General features: G+C 39.9%; 1 protein-coding gene across 1 annotated transcript in view; it reads left to right on the forward strand.

Moving 5' to 3' along the window:
- The first annotated feature begins 8918 nt into the window (after positions 1-8918).
- SYT16 (synaptotagmin 16) overlaps positions 8919-19017 on the forward strand; it is a 93178-nt gene continuing 83079 nt past the window's right edge. Inside the window, exon 1 of the mRNA XM_037132428.2 lies at positions 8919-9441. Coding sequence (XP_036988323.2) covers positions 8919-9441 — 523 coding nt within the window. The remainder of the gene's footprint in view (positions 9442-19017) is intronic.

Consider the following 19017-nt stretch of genomic DNA (forward strand, 5'->3'; position numbering starts at 1 on the left):
TTCAGGTCCCCACTGAACACTTGGCTTTTTAAATATTAAATTATTAAAAATGATAAATGCAAAAGACTGGAAACATGCAAAAATGCATTAACATATTAAATGAAAGAAGCAAGATATAGCATGTGTGTGTGTGTTCAGATATTCAAAACTTGGTGACCTAGTCTTTGGTAGTCACTCACCGAGAGGCTGGCAACAGGGCAAAGACAAAAATTAACCTGCTCCCTGCTCGAGGAGCTGCTAGTTTAGTGGGGAGGACAATAATCTAGAGTTTAATAAATGTCAAGAGGAAGGAAGACATGCTATAAGGAATATTTCAGGGGACGTAATGGAGTCTGGATTATGGGGGTGCTGGCTGTCCAGCAAAGCATTTTACCAAGTGAAGTGCAAACTGAGACCTGAAAGGGCATGCATGGGTGTTGGGAGACTGGGGAAGGAAGCCTAGAGGGAGGAGAGGTTTGTCAGCCAGTGGGAGGAGCCTAATGAAGTAGGATAAACAATAAAGAGCAAATAGAAAGTGGCTGAAGATAAAAATACCAGGCATGATCTTCTGAGTCTTGTGGAAGATTTTGGATTTTATCCTAGAAGCAATAGGAACTCATTTTAAATCACTTCAATTGCTTGATCTGCCACTTGAATGACTTGATCAAATATGTATCTTAAAAAGATCACAAAGACTTGGAGTGGTGAATACACAGTGTACAGAGGATGTGTTATAGAATTGTACTTCTTACAGAGGATGTGTTATAGAATTGTACTTCTGAGATCTATATAATTTTATTAACCAATGTCGTCCTGATAAATTCAGTTAAAGTTAATTTTAAAAAAAAGATCACAAAGGTTCTTCTGTGGAAACATGGGATAGGAATGAAATGCAAGGGGATCCTTTAAGAAATGGTTCAGGTGGGAGTAATGGTGTTCTGAATTCAGGTATTACCTGTGCCAGTGAAAAAAGACAGGTAGATTCAAGAGTTATTTAGATGGAAGAATGGGTAGGCCTTGGTGATGAATTCTAGGTAAAGGATAAGGAATTGTTAAAGGTAACTCTTAGGTTCCTGTATAATATGATTATAACTGCAAATTACAAGGACAATGATAGAAGAAATGTGCAAAAATCAGAGTTGTGTTAAGGTGGAATGATTATAAATGATCCCTCCCTTTTTAATCAAATTTTTATAAGGCTAATATTGCTTCCATAATGAATAAAAAAGTCTAACAGACACTGAATGGTTGGTGGTATTTAGAGAGTTGCTTCATCTGTTTCCAGAGGGCTACAATTACATTTGTTCATTATTTCATCTTTTTTCAGTCTACATTTGGGCCTGCATTTTCAAGTAATACAAATGATATTTCTCTTTCTTCTCTTGGGACAAAACCCACCAATCTGGTAAATCTCTTAGTCTGAGAGTAATTCCTCTTAATCATGCCTGCATTTTGCCTTCCTCAATTTCATTACATTAACTTCTACTTACACTTCTTCATACGGTGGCTGTCATTTGAGATCTCAGAATCTCCTTTGCTTGGGGCCAGTGAAACACAGGTGCACCCTTGTCAGGGGTCTGTTGTGATCGCTTCGGCCAGAGTGTCGCAAAATGAGATTCTGTCTTATTTTGGCTGGGTCTTTATAAAAGTAAACATTAATTAGATATGGCTCATTCTTAAATTCTTTATTACAATGTTATTGTATGTGAGTCTGAAATGGGTTTTTGCATGAGGGCAGTGGCAGTCTCTTAAGAAAACTGTCATTAAAGCCACTTGAAATAGTCTCTCTGGAAGTGCTGAAGACCTTATGTGTTTATGTCACCACTGAGTATTTGTGGAGCATGTGTAAGGCTCTGCCTTGGATATCATAGTCATTCCAAAATACTCAATGGGCTCATAAAACTTGGAGAAGATTGGAGAGGGGCTATTGTTATGATGGCAAGAACCTTGAGAAATTAGAAACTCTGTTGAGCCAACCCTAGTCTTTCTGAGCTCATCATGTTGAAATACAAAGCCATCTGCTGGATGGAATTTGAAAAGTATATTTTAAAATAACCATGCCTTCACTTAAGAAGGAGTTTAGAATTTTTTTACTTATTACACTTATTTTGCAAAAGTAATTGCAAGAGTTTTTCACTTTTAAAAGAGTCTCATCAGTGAAATAGGCAGCCAGGTCGGAGTGAAAGCAGAGTGAGAACAGACTTTGGAGTCAGATGAATCTGAATTTGAACCTCACATTGGCCACTTATGAAGAAAAAACCCTCACTTTTTGACTTCTAGTGTGTTCTCTGTTTTACTGGCATATTGTGAAGATTTGGAATAGCAGTAAAAGCAAGAATTTGGAATTCAATAAAGGAGAATTGGAATACCAGACTGTTTATTATAGGTATGAATCTTGGGGCAAGTCACTTTCCCTTTCTAAGCCCTAGTTATTTCAACTGTGAAATGGGAAGGCCTTTGTGAATTCTTTGCAAAGAATTTTTATTCATATAAGTTGTCAAAAAGAATTGCATACTGTAAAGTGTTTGGCAAAAGTTAGCTATAACTATAGTGTCATTTTCCTGAGTTTTTAGCATATTACAGAGATGACTACAAGTCTTTAACATGTATTTACCTTTTATAATGCTGCAAATTTTGGTTTAGTAATAATATCTGATGCTGAATGCGAGTTTAGGATTCTGTTCTAAGAGTTCTAAAGACACTGTGTAATGTAATTTCCACAGGGCTAGTGCTCCCTGTATTAGAGATGAAGACATTTAGGTGCCCCAGATAACATGATTTGCCCCATGCTGTGGTATGACTGAGGTAATATCTAACACTGAGCCACGTGTGTGAGTGTGTGTGTGTGCTTCTGAAGCTATTAGTTTTTTCTTCTCACTCTAAAAAGTATAGTTTGATTATAGAAAGTTTTACATTTCCCTTTACCTTAATTTCTTCCCTAAAGCCCAGTGGTAAAGGGTCTGTTGAAGCACCCATACCCCGGCAATGACAATGGGACTGTACTGTATCCATATTGTTGACATAAAGAGTTCTCAGTAGTCCATTTTTAGATTTGTTAAGATTCCAGCATTTAGAACATGTTTTGGTCAAATGCTACAAAAGATATTTCATCTTAGTGGCACATATTCTTACCCACATAACAAATTTGCTCTTAACAAAAAACACCTGTAGACTCTTTTGAGCCTACATGTTAAAGATGGACTGTAGCCAGTTTCGTAGTTCTTATTTAGAGTTCATTCATCTTTCTAAGCCTTCTTGTTCATACTAGGCAATGCAAAATACTTTTCTCTGAAAGGCATGATAATTGTCATAAAAATTGTAGATTTAGTTAGCCCCATGACCACTCTAGGAAATCAATCATATATAACCCACATCTAGTAGATGACACAAGGAAACTAACTGGTAGCTGCAAGAAGACACTTTAAACTTGGTATTCTTGACTTTTACTGATGACTGTCCTGCAGATCTTGGCAGAGAATGGGAAGAGAAGATTTTCCAAGGTAATTTCTCCTTCAGAAAAATGCTAAACATCATCACACTTTAGTACATAAACTTGCATGTGATTTAAATTAGGCGATTGGTTACCCAGGCATAGTCTCTAGAAGCTGGTATTTCTTTTTAGGTCATAGCTCTCCCCCTCCCTTCAAGCATCTGCCATCAGCTAGAAAATGGGGGCAGAAAGATCCAACTAAGCAGCCTTTGGAAGGCTGTGAGCATTATCGTTCTGGGCCTGGAGCAATTCTGTTTATAATCACCCTTGGTGAGGATGATCAAAATATGTGATAAAGTATAAGGCTCAGGAAGTTGATAGTGTTTTTCCCCCTACAATAACACAACTCTTTAATGTTTACTGTTTAATTGTTTCCTGTGTTTAAAATAACATTAATTGAATTAAATACTTTCATAACTAAAATATAATTCTAATTAAAAGCAGAATTTAGAGGAATGTGGCCCCTAGGAATATATCAATGGTTTTACTCCCATCTTTATTTATCAGTTGTTACTAATTCTTTATTAGATTGCTAGTTTATTTAGTACCAGGAGGTGGTAGACCTTTCCTGGACATGTTTGTGGTAGGAGCTTGTATGTTAAACATATACACATGAACACACACACATACTTCTTATTGTTTTGTTTTCATTTCTCATAATAATGAGGTGTCATGGACTATTTTTATTCAAACAATGAGCCTTCTCAACAGCCACAAACCTTATATGTATGATTCCTTTTAATTGGGGATTTGAACTGACTTTTCTTGTCTATTTTTCTTTGCTCATTTAAAACAAATGATTATTATTATTATAATACCAGAAGCCACTTTATCTTCTCAGCTGTAAGAAGGCCCCCAGAGAACTGGGTTACCAGGTATAAATCTGGTATCACGCTTGGTGTGCTCTACCAATCAAATTGAAATTTACCTAAGCAGCAAAGATATCTCCATGGTTACTATGTGAGGGCATAGCCCTTTTGGCTTTGGACTGCTTTAGCAAGAAATGAAAGGTCTTCAGTGTCACTAACTGGATTGTTTTTTAGGTTCTAGCAGGGGGTGTCCTTCCTTTGTTTTGTATTTTGGAATATAACAACTCAAAACTGTTTCCTGTACAGACTGAGATTTGGCCTCTTTCTAGTCACTCTGAGATCATCTGACAGTGGTTATTGACAAAAGTACAGACTCAATCCCTGAAAAGGCTACTTAATGCTGAATATATCCACCCCCAATATTACAATGCTTTCTGTTAATTCATGGATTTCAAAGCAGAAAGAAACTGTTTGAAGTCATCTAGTTAGTTAATTTCATTTTACAGATGAAGAAAATCGAAAGAATCAGGCCTATTTATTTAAACATTCTCATTAATACCATTCATCCTCTCGTTCAGAAAAAAGCATATTGAGTTCCTACCCTGTGTGAAACCTGAAGTTATTAAGTGTGAACACAGTCCCAGCACTAACGGCCTCGCAGTTCATTGGAACAGGAAGATTGAAAAAATAGTTACCACACATAGAGAAACCTTACATAGGCACAGTCAAAGTACTTGAGGCCACACCCTTGATTGTAGATGAAGAGTGGACAGAAGAATTTCGTTGTGCAGAATGAGGATTGGCCGGGCCGTCTAGGGACAGTAGTCACTTCGGAAAATGCTGAGTGTGGCTGTACAGTGGTGAGTGGTGAGGAATGGCTGCGCCCTCACTGTGGGGCAGTGTTATCGGGGACAGCTCATGCACAGCTGGACATTCATTCAGGACCAAAGGGTGGGCTCTGAGAGTTGTGAAAATGTAGAAATAGTTCCAAGCTGGTTGATAAACAGCCACTGATATAAGGTCCTTTGGTTTTGTTGCATCTACAGACCTCCTCATGCCCAGTGATTCAAGAGTTAAAAAGTTGGCACCCAGCAGGAGGCCCCTAGGCCAGTGGTGCTGACCATTGATTTTCTGAGTATCTCTCCTCTTGTTTGTGCTGATTATGAATTTTTTAAAAGCACATCTCCTTAGTAAAGCATGTAAAGTTACACAGTAGGATTAAAAAATTCAAATGTTTCATTTGGTAGGGAGGCTACACATAAATGAGTGAAGCAAGTAAGAACTGGAACAGGGAAAGTGGAGGACTGTAGTGTATTCGAGGCATTAAAATAAAAATTTTAGATTTATTAGTGTAGTATGTATGTATTTAAGGGGAGGGGAAGGAGAGAGAAAGAGAGGTAGAGAAACAATGATGTGAGAGAGAAACATTGGTTGGTTGCCTCTTATACACCCCCCAACCAGGGACTGAACCTGCAACCCAGGCATGTGCCCTAACTGGGAATTGAACTGGCATCATTTTGCTTTGCAGGATCACGCCCAACCAACTGAGCCATACTGGTCAGGGCAAAAATTAATTTTTTAAGAATTCTGTGTCAACAAATGTAAATAAATGTTTGCCAGTGCTCAGATTTTGCAGTATAAGAACATTAAAAAAAAACTACAGGAGTGATACAAGATTTATTTATTTATTAAAAGACTTTATTTATTTATTTTTGGAGAGAGCAGAAGGGAGGGAGAAAGAGAGGGACAGAAACATCAATGTGTGAGATACATTGATCGGTTGCCTCTCACATGTCCCCAGTTGGGGACCAGGCCCATAACCCAGGCATGTGTCCTGACTGGGAATTGATTTGGTGACCCTTTGGCTTTCAGGCTGGCACTCAATCTGCTGAACCACATGAGCCAGGGCACAAGATTTATTTTTTTAAAAATTGCCACAAAGGTTTGTTTGATGGACAGAGATTACAGAAGAGAGGGTGGTGTGAGACTGAGAGTATGGCTGTACCTACTTCAAAGAGTGGACAAGAAAATGCTGGCTTCAATTCAAAGATTTTGTGTTGCCTACAGAAACAAAGTATTTTTTTCTGTGTGATAAAGCAATAACAAGGATTATTGAATTATTAAGAAAGATATGTCATTTCTGTATTTAAAGTTTTAAGTACCTACAAGACAGTGGTAGAAACTAAACCCAATGATTTCTGAGACTGTCCTAGGTCTGGGATGTCCTGAAGTGTATTAATTTAAGCAAAATATTTGTAGAGAAAAACCAAACAAAAAATCTGTGGGTGGTGAAATGGGGTGGAACAAATGCTGAAACAAGTCCTGAGTGTTACCAAGCAGGATGTTTGTGTGGGAGCAGGAGGACGTTTTCAACAAGGGTTCTGTGTAGGTCTTATTCATTGATTTCACAAATTTGAGCACCTACTCTATACTAGACACCGTCCTAGGTACAATTTTAAGTGGGATTTGTTAATTTACTTATTGAGAATTTGCCACCCCTATGCTCCAAGGAACTTATATTCTAGGGGAAGAGACAGTCAATCAACTTGATACCGGGTCAGTTTGTGGTAAGCAAACCTGGAGGACAGATTGAGGCTGGGAAGACTAGAGACCGAAGCCAACCAGGGAAAGGTGATAACTATACAAAACATAATGGAAGAGAGTTTTTACAAACCCTAAACTAGCAGAACTTAGAATGGAACGGGGAAGTGTTGAAGAGAGAAATTCACAACCACTAGAATGTTGTGAGTATAGGGTGTTGAACAGTTGAGGTTGCAAAAGTGCTGTGCTAGGTTTTGATGAGCTGAATGTGAGAATTTGGTGAGACACCCATGTGTATATTTTCTCAGATCAGCCTTTCTGAAACTTTGGTGCTGTCAGGATCACCTGGGGAACGAAAGAAATGTGAAGGTCCAGGGTCTGTTCCTTCAACCAGCCTGGGCCTCTGTTATTTATTAGTTTACCTGGTGTACTGACACAGCAAAGTTTGAGAACCACTGACTTAGATAACCAGAGATACAATCCTAGGAAGAGGGAGGAGCTAAGGGCTGGAGACGGATATTGTACAGTTTTTAAAAACATGTTCATTGAGACTTATGGATGGATCAACTCTCCCAGCTGATGAATATAAAGGGAGGGGGGAGGAGAAACCAGAGCACAATGAGTGCTGGCACATATGCAGCTGCTGGTGAGACAAGGCAGAGCCTGAAAGACAGACACATGAATTATTCAGAATAGGGGAAAGTTCAGAGAGCTCAGTTTCCCTATAACTGGAATGTGGGCTCCATGGGGACAGAGACCTCAGGGTTACCTTATACCTGGCATTGTGCCCAGCACTTAATAGGCATTTAATCAATATTTGTTTATTGAATAAATCAATGCATGCATGCATGGTTTTCACGAAAGTGAAGGAGACATTTTTAGGAGACTATGGGCAGTCATCACATCAAATGCAGTAGCCTGAGGTCAAGAGGGCTGAAACTTACAGGATTGTTGGTAGATTTGGTCAGAAGGAAGCTATTGTTATGAAAGAGATGGGGTAATTAAGTACAAGCAGGGAATTTAGGCTCCAGTGTCATTTATGACATTCATCTTGAGCTGTTGATGAGCAGTTAAAAGCCATATATAAATATATATCATATACATATATGTATGTATATATCTGTATGCATGTATAAGTATAGAATGTATATGTCTGTGTACATGTGTAAGTATGTATATGTCTGTATGCTTGTATAAGTATATGTCTGTATGCATGTATAAGTGTGTAGAAGTATAGGTTTTTAGCTCTTGAGCCTTCATTGAGCCCTGTTGCTCTGTTGATGTCCTCGAACTGCCTTCTTCAGGTTGTGAATCTGATGGGAAGAACAAACTCTCATTAATCTCATAGGTTGTGGAGGGGTACCTTGGGGAGGTTGGAATATTGACAAAGGCAACCAAATAATAGGTTCGTAAGCTGTGGAATCTATTTGCCATCCTCAATTTTTAAGTGATTGTCTGTGCCTCAAGAATAGAAATAATTTCTAGAAATTGCATACACATATAAAATCCTACTTTAAGATTTGTTAAAAGCTTTTTAATTCCAGGCACACATTTCCTTTGAAGGGATAAATCTTTGTGCCATGAAGCAGAGATGCTTATTAGCCTGCTCTCCGGGATCTGTGTGTTTGTAGATGAAGCATCCAACCTTTCTTGTATGCTGCTTTTTAATGAAGATTCATTTATTCTTTTCACACTGTAAGGTATGGGCTATGGGGATAGATTTCTCTCAGTCCTCATGAATAGAGCCCATTACTAGTAATGGAAGTTTTTTCACATGCCTGTGGAGGTAAATACCCACTGAAATAATTTATGTTTAAACTTTCACAGTCATTTTTATTTAGCTACCTTAGGATTTCAATGGTGATTCCTTTTAGTCCCTGATTGCCCTTTACGTTGATTGTAGGCATTTGGTGATGGGTCCAAGATTGTAACTTTAACAGGTGTAAGTATTTCTTTCCTCTGTTTCAGCTGAGAAGTTTGAGAGTGAAATGTTCACAGCCATTAAGAGACCTCCAATTTAATTTCTGTAGTTCATATTAACTCCACAGTACTGAAGGAACTGAGCAAGTGGACTTTTAGACATCATCAGATCACTGGCCATGGTGTTGGCCATGGCGTCTCAGGATGCTCAAAACTTCTTCCAGCCTCTCTCTTCCTGGATCTCTCGGGTATATGAAACTCTCCAGCAAGCGGGGGATGTGTTATCTGCCTCACTGGTCAACTTAAGCAAACAAGACTCTAAATTGAATGACAAACTAGACCAGGACTTAGATAATATTCAGCTTCAGGAAACTTACTTTGAAGATGAAGAACAGAGCAATGATTGGAGTCAAGAGGACACAAATTCCTTGTTTCTTGAAGTGGACCATTTTTCCTGTTGTAACAGTGATTTGCAGGACTCTGCCCAAAGTTCAAGTCCTAGACTTAGCCAACATGCAAAGGACTCATGTTCCATAATATCCCAGTGGCCCAATCAGACCCATGATGACCAAAAGCCACCACATGTGCTTTCTTCTATTGCTGAGGAAGAACATCACCTTGAAAAGCAGAGGAGTGGTCTTGAACATGGCTTTGAGAGCCAGCTCTCTGGTACTTTAGAAAATGTTTATGGAAAAAAGCAAGGTAAGCTAGCCAGTAATCATTTTCTCTGGGTTCATCCAAAGGAAATTTCTACTCATTTTATTTATTTTTATTTTAGTTGTCATGTGACTTTTATTTTTCTCCCTCTTATACCTTTCCATCTGTTGGCTTTTTCTTGAGAGATGTTATCCTTAGGAATATTTTCAATATGTAAATTTTGGAATGTCCATATTTGTGAGATTCATATTTCAAAACAAGAGTTCCTAGCAAATGAAATGTTGAAAATGAGCCCATGGGTTCTGTTTGAGAAGCCCCTTGTGCATGTCATGCTTTTTAAAATATATTTTAAATTGTTCTCTTTTTTCCACTAGGTTAGGAATCTCTAGATGTTACTATATTATTCAGTGTGAAATCCTGTGCAAAAAGCCGTACTTGTTGCAAAATTTTTAGTTGGTAACACTCCAAGAACACTTCTCACAGTATTTCACTGAGACGTGATGTGAGATGACAGTAGATAGAAAATCTTTGAAATAAGAATAGCTCGATTTTCTTTTAGCCTTGAATAGAAAGGACATATTTAAAACAAATTGCCCATAAAGCTTATCCTGTCAGAATTGAGCATATAATGGGCCTTCAATAAATGTAAAATGAATATGTTGAGACTGTAATTAACTCCGTAAAAGTAGCTATAGTATGTTCTGGCATAAATGTTTCATACTTCTAATACTCTGAGTCTGAAGTAAGGACATTTTACCTCAAAGGACAGAGCAGTGCATGCTATGCAGAGAAAGGTGTTGGGTGTGTATATATGAGGTGTGGTTGTAATACCTACAGGACTCACACAGACTACTGGATCTTTTATGTAATGTAAAGGTGAAGTAATTCTCTTCTCATTGGGGGAACAGACATTTCTGGAATACTTCATAATTTCTTCCTCTGTTTTCATGATTCCTCTTAGCTGGATTGTTTTTTAAATTATATTTTATTATTATGCTAGTATAGTTCTGATTTTTTCTTTTTTGCCCCCATCCTCACCCAACACCTCCCACTCCCTCAGGCAATCCTTTCAACCATTGTTCATGTCCATGAGTCATGTATATAGGTTCTTTAGCTACCCCATATCCTATACTGTATCTTACATCCCATGGCTGTTCTGTAACTACCTGTTTGTACTCCCTAATCCCCTCCCCTCACCTTCTTATCCATTCTCCCACATCCCGCTTCCATCTGGCAACCATCAAAATGTTCTCTGTATCTATGATTCTGTCTCTGTTCTTCTTGTTTGCTTAGTTTGTTTTTTAGATTCAATTGCTGATAAATTTGGGTTTTTTTGCTATTTTATTGTTCATAGGTTTGATCTTCTTTTTCTTAAACAATTCCCTTTAACTTTCATATAATAATGGTTTAGTGATGATGAACTCATTTAGTTTTTTTTTTTGTCTGGGAAGCTCTTTATCTGCCCTTCGATTCTAAATAATATCTTTGCTGGGTAGAGCAATCTTGGCTTAGGTCCCTGCTTTTCATGACTTTGAATATTTCTTACCCAATCCCTTGTAGCCTGAAAAGTTTCTTTTGAAAACCTAGCCAGCAGTCTTATAGGAACTGCCCTGTAAGTAACTAACTTCTTTTCTCTTGCTGCTTTTTAGATTCTCTCTTTATCTTTAAACTTTGGCATTTTAATTATGATGTGTCTTGGAGTGGGCCTCTTTGCATTCATGTTGTTTGGAACTCTGTTCTTCCTGGACTTGCAAGTTTATTTCCTTCACCAAATTAGGGAAGTTTTCTTTCTTTTTTTTTTTCAAATAGATTTCCAATTTCTTGCTCTTCCTCCTCTCCTTCTGGCACTCCTATGATGTGAATGTTAGACCTCTTGAAGTTTTCCCAGAGTATGCTTATGCTACCCTCAGTTTTTTTGGATTTTTTTCTTCTTGTTTTTCTGATTGGTTGTTTTTTGGTTCTTTATGTTCCAAATCATTGATTTGAGTGCCAGCTTCATTCCCTGCACTGTCGTTTCCCTGTGAATTGTTCTTTATTTCAATTAGTGTATCCTTCATTTCTGACTCAGTCTTTTTTATGCTGTTGAGGTCCTCGCTAAGTTCCTTGAGCATCCCTATAACCAGTGTTTTGAACAGTGCATCTGATAAATTGCTTATCTCCATTTTGTTTAGGTCTTTTTCTGAAGTTTTGATCTGTTCTTTCATTTGGGCCATGTTTCTTTGTCTCCTCATTTTGACAGCCTCCCTGTGTTTTTTTCTACATATTAGGTAGAACTGCTTTGACTCTGCATCTTGGTAGTGTTGCCTAATGTAGTAGGTGTTCTGTAGGGTCTCGTGGCACCAGACCTCCCCTATAGCCTCCCCTATAACCCAAGCTGGGCACTCAAGGTATACCCTTCATGTGGGCTGAGTATACCCTCCTTTTGTAGTTGAGCTTTGGTTGCTGTTGGCAGATCAATGGGAGTGATTTATCCAGGACAGTGAGCTGTAGGGACTGGCTGTCACCACTTACTACCAACTACCACCCTCCATGGAGGATCAAGCTGTGCAGGGAAAGGGTGGTGGTGCTCTGAAGTGGTCTGTAGCTGTCCACTGGGTGCACTTTCCCTTGGGTTTCCCTGGTGGTGCAGGCCAAGGTCAGCCCCCACCTGTGTTTTGCCCAGTGCCACCCTGCCTGAGCATAAAGCAATCTGAGATGGCTGCTGCTACTTGTGCTGAGCTTGAAGATTTCCAGCTGAAGCCAAGCTGTGAATCTAGGCAAACTGACGCTAATGCTAGGCCTGGGGCTCACTGAGGCCAGCTCTGGCTTATTTGAGAGGATTTAGAAAGGTATGAAGCATGAGCTAAGACCAACCATTCATATGAAAAAGCAGCTTGGGTGGGCCTGTAAGTTGGGTGGGTCAGTGGGACAGAGTTTCTGTGGATCTCCTAGGTGGGTCAAACAGTTTTAGCCAGGCTGATGGAGTCTCAGATATGGCACCAGCTTGCCAGCTCTGTGGGGGAAGGGTTTAGAAAACAGACAATGACTTTTGCTCACCTTGATGCCAGATAACTCAGTTTCTCTCTGTATACCACTGGTCCTTTCAATCTGCTACCCTGGTGCTGGATCTCAGAGGGAGTGAGTCTGAGTAGGTGAGTCTGTGGTGAGTTCTTTAAGAGGGACTGTTTGGGGCATTAGATGTTTCTTTCACTCACTCAATACCTGCTGGGTTTTGCAGTCAGAAGTTGTGGGAACTTTTCTCCCTGGCATTGGAATCCTGGGCTAGGGGGCCTTGTGTGCAGCTGGGACTCCCTGCTCCTGAGATATTGCTGCTGAATTTTTATCTACCACATGTGGGTAAGGGACCCAGTCTATTTCATGTCTGTGCCCCTCCAACCAGTCTGGATGGATGTGGTTTCTTTAATTATGTAGTGGTCAGATTTCTATTCAACTTGATTTCTTTTTTTTTTTTTTTAAGATTTTATTTATTTATCTTTAGAGGGGAAGGGAAGGAGAGAGGGAGAGAAACATCAATGTATGGTTACCTTTCGTGCGTCCCCTGCTGGGAACTGGCCTGCAGGGAACCTGCCTGCAACCCTGGCATGTGCCCTGACTGGGAATCGAACCGCGATTGTCTGGTTCGCAGGTCAACTTGATTTCTGATGGTTCTGAGTGATGACTTTTCTATATTTTAGTTGTAATTTTGATGTGATTGTGGAAGAGGCAAGCCATGTCTGCCTACGCCACCATCTTGACTAGAAGTCAACTTTATCTTTTTTAGACAATGTTTTAATCAGATATAGTAAGTTTTGAAAAATGAGGAAACATCTTCATATTCTTTTTATGCTTCCTTGATATTCTTATTCAAATTAAAGTAATATTAAATGCTAGAATAAATTGGTAAAAACAAGGTAGGCTAATATTCTTTCTGAATCTGATAAACTATATAAGTAAGTATGATTTCAAGTGTTTTAAAATTACCTGTAAAGATAATTCTGGAAATATCTGGGCTACCAGTAGGATTTCTTAGATTTGACTTGAGATGTCCATTTGTATTTTAGAAAATTCATGCTAAAGTTCAACAATATTTAAAAAATTTAACATAAATTTGGCTTGACAAATTCTTAACACATGTCAATTTTTGCAATCATTGTAATAATCCAAAGGCATTGTAATAACATAAAAACAGTATAAAACAATCATTCTCATTTGTCCATTCAGAAGATGTTTATTCACTAGACTGTAGCCACCATGTCATAGATGCAGTTCTGTATCCTTGACATCAAGCACAATCTTAGGTATATAATAGGACATCAAATAATAATTAATAGCCCTGGCTGGGTGGTACAGTTGCTTGGGAGTGTCATCCATTAACCAAAAGGCTTTGGGTTTGTTTCCTGGTGAGGACACATACCTAGGTTGTGGTTTCAATTTCTGGTCCAGGTGTGTATGGGAGGCATCTGATCAGTGTTTTCTCTCACATGGATGTTTCTTTCCCTTTTTTCCCTTTCTCTCTCTCTAAAATTGATAAAATTGAGGATTAAGTAGTAATACTACTACTACTAATAATAACAGTAATAATAATTAATGATGGCACAGCAACAGGAAAGCTAACAACTGTAAGATGTAAATCCTATTATTCTCAATTCATGGTTGAGAAAAGAGATGCTTAAAGAGTTTGAGTATGTATCCAAGGTCCATATTAAAAGAGGCGGAGTTCAGTAAGTCTTACTGAACCTAGAGTTTACCCATATACTCTCTCTCTTTTTTTCTTGTAAAGGTATAATTTACATACAGTAATATTCATCCTTTTTAGTACAGTTCTGAGTTTTGACAAACACACATAGTCTTGTAACCTCTGCAACATCAAGGTATAAAACAGTTCCATCACCTCAAAAAAATTCCCCCAACTCCCCTTTCAGTCAGTCCTGTTCCCTATATCCAGCTCCTCACAACTTCTGATATATTTTCTGCTTCTATCATTTGCCTTTTCCAGAATGTTATATAAATGGAATCATGCAGTTTGTAGCCTTTTGAATCTGACTTCTTTTATAATGAACATATCATAATGCATTTGAGATTCATCCAGTTATGTGTTTCAGTACTTTGCTTCTTTTTGCTGCATAGTATTCCATTGCATGAGTGCACCGCAATTTGTCGATCCATTCACTAGCTGAGGGATATTCGGGTTGTTTTCAGTTTTTAGTGATATGAATAAAACTGCTATAATGATTGTGAAACAAGTTTTTGTGTGAATATAAGTTTTTATTTCAATTAAGTAAATACCAAGGAGTGGGATTGCTGGGTCATATTGGAAGTACATTTTTAACTTTATAAAAAAAATCACTGTTTTCCAGAGTACCATTCTGCATTCCCAAAGTAATCTGTGAGATTTCCAGTCACTTGTGTACTCATTAGAACTTCATGGTGTTATATAAAAATTTTTAAAGCCATTCTCAACAGATGTGGTAGCTCACATTAGGAGGTAATTCTCCACTGGAGATAATTCTCCATTGGTCTCTTGCATTTTTGCATGTCCTGAGAGCACAGTCACAAGCATCTTTTATTTTGGATCATCTTTTTGAGGATATCTGTATGGCAGAGAACCTTGGAAGACAAAACTAGTGTCTCCCCCCAGAACAGAGGGAAGACTTGTTTTTGTTGTCCAGTCTAGTATGTCTCTCTTCAGGGCACAGCTTGGGCAGATTTGCCTGTTAATGATAGAGGTTTTCCAAACTTGGTGTTTCTTGGCTGTCATATATACTCACTATATGCACAGAATCTATCTGGACCTGCCTATGCATTGCTCCTGTGGTACTTGGAGGATAGGGAACCAATGTTGCTCGTGTTGCTTGCTGTATTATGAGGAATACATTATCCTTTGTCTTTGACCCAGAAGTCTTGTGTCTTCTGCCAACATTCATAAAATTGTAGCAGACTATCTCGTTAGTATACAAGTAGGGTAAAATCTCAGAACCTTCATAGGTATTAACATTCTAATTGGCTATGACTCCCAAACTTGTTATGATGAAGATGTCTTGTTGGCCTCAGAGGCACAATCTTCCAGATCTCCAGACCTCTGTTCTAGGAATGTTTCATATGTTCACCCTCTTGTTGCAGTGGAGTTTTGAATGCTCTTGACCTTTTCGTGGATGGAGTTAACCTTTCAGGCTGGCTGACTGTAAGGGTATACCTCCATCACCGTGTATGAGATGCTGTTCAGGGATTGCCCTCCCTCAAGGCGCTGTTGTTTCCAGCAGGGTCTGGTGTCTGCTGGAATCACCCTTTGGGTGTACTACTTGTGTGGCTAGTTGGGTCAATCTCTGGCTTTTGATCTGAAGCCCACTATTGGTTGTGTTGGTTTGGGGCCCACTTGGGGGAATTTTGGGCACAGGTTGACATCAACTGTTGTATCTGGCCTTAGACTACCTTTCTGGAGCTACCACACTGTTCACTGTATGTGGCTGTGTCTATTGGACTTGGATGTGCACAGGAGGGTCCAATCTGTGTGTAAGAGTCAGCTTCCTCCAGGTTAGAGCTGGGGGAAGATCCATAAAAGGATGGAGGCTCCCAGTGGTCTGTCTCCCCCTGTCAGCTACTCTGCCTCTCCCTGAGGTTGCCTAGTCCTCCTCCAGAGCCTTCTGAAGAAAGACTGTAGAGTGGGCCTAGGCTGTCAGTGAGCCACAGCTCCCTTCCGCAGGTTGTGAACTTGGTAGGGTGGGGTAACCTGGGTATAGAGCATAGTGCTAGTGAGTTCTCTACATGGGGGGATCATGCAGTCAGGCACCTAGTGAGGCGAAAGTGGCGCCTACTCCAGAGCCAAACCACTCAGTCTCTGGAAGAGTCTCTAACTCCATTTCTCCCTGGAGAGGGTCACTGTGGGTTCAGATTGGGTACAGCCAGCCATCTCCTCTGCAGGAGCCACCTCAGCTGCTCCAGGCCAGGGGACAGATTAAAAGAGTCTTCTATTGAGGGTGATGCTGACCTAGTGCACAGAAAGGGGCCAACCATGCAATTCATCCAGGTCCCAGACAATTGCCTCTGAGGGCCTCACAGTTTGAGTGTCCCAGCTCTGAGCTGCACTGCCCTTCCTCTATGGAACCGAGCCCAGCAAGGCAGGGTATCCAGGACTTGGCAGAACTGATCCAAACAGTCTTTTGTTGGGGTGGTGCCTGTAGGAGGGGGTGGGTACTTTTTCTCCTTCCTGAGGTGGGGGGAAGCTGAGCTCACAGCTCAGCTGTGACTCCCTCCTTCCCATGATATAGCCACACCCTCCAGCCCCAGCCTGTCTGGTTCCTGGACAAAAGCTTCCCCAGGAGACAAGGTTTGAAAGTCCCAGCTCTGCTCGGCACTCTGGTCTCCTTGCACAGCTGAACACAGCAGATGGGGCCTGACAGTGATTCAACAGGTGGGGGGAGGAGCACGGCTGTGTCCTCAAGGTGGGGGAGGCTAGTCCTCCTTCCAAAGCCACACAGTTTAGTCACTGTCTGAGTCTCTGCCAGAAAAAGATGTCCCCAAAAGTCACTGCTGCTTGCAGCCAGCAGACTCCTCCACAGAACCTGAGTACAGCACGGTGGCCTCTCCAGCAGTGGGAAACTGGGCAGTGCACTCCCCAGGCTGATGCTGTAACAATAGGAGTGCTCTTCTCTGGGAAGGTGAGGTCTGGGTTTCCCAGGCAGACTTCCTCCCCACTGTTTTTCACCACCAGATGCCATGTGGCCTTTCTTCCCATCTCTGTTGCTCTGGGTTGGGGATCCCTGCATGGGGTTGAGACCCCATGCTCCTGCAGTGAGAGGAGGGAGTTTTGTAGCTGCAATATCCCTTTAGCTTCTCAGTCACCACTGAACCTGGGCGCATGGCTGGGTGGGGGCAGCCCTTTTCTCAGCTCTGCCCTTCTTACCAGTCTTTATGTGGCTTTTTCTGTAAATCCTTGGTTATAATATTTCAGCTCAGCTAGACATTAGTTGCTTATTCAGGTTAATTGCTCTATAATTTAGCTGTAAATCCAAATTGAGGTTTGGAGTAGGTGAGTATAGCTTCCACCTGTTCTGTAGCCATCTTGGAAAAATAAAAGCAACATTATGATTTAAAATCCCACCACTTCTCTCCATTTCACAATGAAAATAAGAACAATAAAAAATAATAAAGGGTGGTACATGTGCATAGGTAAATGTGGGGAGAAGCATTTCTTTATAAAGAGAGGTCTTATATGATGACCCTTCTCAGCTAATCAAGTATTTGTTGAATACCTACCATGTACAAAGCACTGTGGGGAGTGGACAGGTATGCTCAAGGATAAGCCATGGGCCTCTCCTTCAGATTGCTGAAAAGCTTATACCATTTGTTTAATATGTTCCAGAAGAGGTGGGGAGACGAGGCGGGGGGGCTGGGATGGGAGAAATAGACAAAAAACTGTACTTGAAAAATAACTATATAAAATTTTAAAAAATATGTTCCAGAAGATGCAAAAATGTTTTTGAAGTCCTTGCTCTTTGGTGGCAGTGGGAATTGGGAGTGCATCAGGGACCTAGAATGAGACAGTCCCCTTGTCCCAATCCACTCATGACTTTATAGATGGAGGAGCTTTACCAAGTTGCCTCAAGGGAGAGTCCATCTCTCTCACTCTCTCTTCCTGCTGTGATGAAGTCCATTAATTCACTTCAAATGCCTATAACAAATGAAAAAAGCTCTTATTCCTCTCTTTCCTTAAAATATTTAAATATCCCAGGACCCTATGAAACTAGGATAAGGAACTGGACTCTTAGCTCTTCGAATGCTAAAATGCTTTTTTTTTTAACCTGCTGGTTAGCAGTTTTAAATGATCTTCACATGCTATTTCCCCTTTTTACCAAGGGATCACATCAGACAGAGTACATGGGCTGCTTTGCAGTCTATAAATAGATGCATTTGGAGATATGCTAGGGAAAGGCAGCATTTAAATCAGTGATTTATATTCACTTTTTAAAAAGCCTTGTCAAGCCTGCTTTTCCCATTTAACCTTGAATTCTTTTCATAACGTTGTGCCTTGATTTTATGGTTCCTTAATGTGCCATATTTTTCTCCACAATAGATTTTCAGCTAAATTGGCCTAAAACAAGAGGGATGCTGAATGCTTTTTGTAACCATGGAAACAATTCTGGGCACTTACTGAGGACCTGGTTGCCAATAGTAATGTAACAGAGAAAATAGATACACTTCGTTTAGCAGTTGCCTATGATTAAGATACACTTCGTTTAGCAGTTGCCTATGATAGACTCCTTACGGTGCCATCTCAAGATAGGCTTTTCGGTTTAAAGACGCAAATTTGAAACACCAAGTACTCAGTGTAGAAGCAGTTGTGACAACTTTGATATGTAATGGGAAGGAGTTCTAATTGCATTTAAAAATCATCTTTGTTTTCAGTTTTTCACCTCATACTTTTTTTTTGAGGCTGCTTTTTTTTTAAGCCACATGTATTTGTTTCCAAGAAATATGCTCACTATTTCCTGAAATAGCCTGCTAATGGAATTAATGTATTCCAAGTATACTGACATATAGAACTTTAGAAACACCGTTTGGCTCTATGCAATGTATTGAAGAAGTGGAATAGTAGGCTTTGAAATGAGGGCGATGATTTGACTTTTCAATCAGATTACTCTAAGG

This window comes from Artibeus jamaicensis, unplaced genomic scaffold (assembly GCF_021234435.1).
Source record: "Artibeus jamaicensis isolate MK-2021 breed Jamaican fruit bat unplaced genomic scaffold, CSHL_Jam_final contig_851, whole genome shotgun sequence".
NCBI lineage: Eukaryota > Metazoa > Chordata > Mammalia > Chiroptera > Phyllostomidae > Artibeus > Artibeus jamaicensis.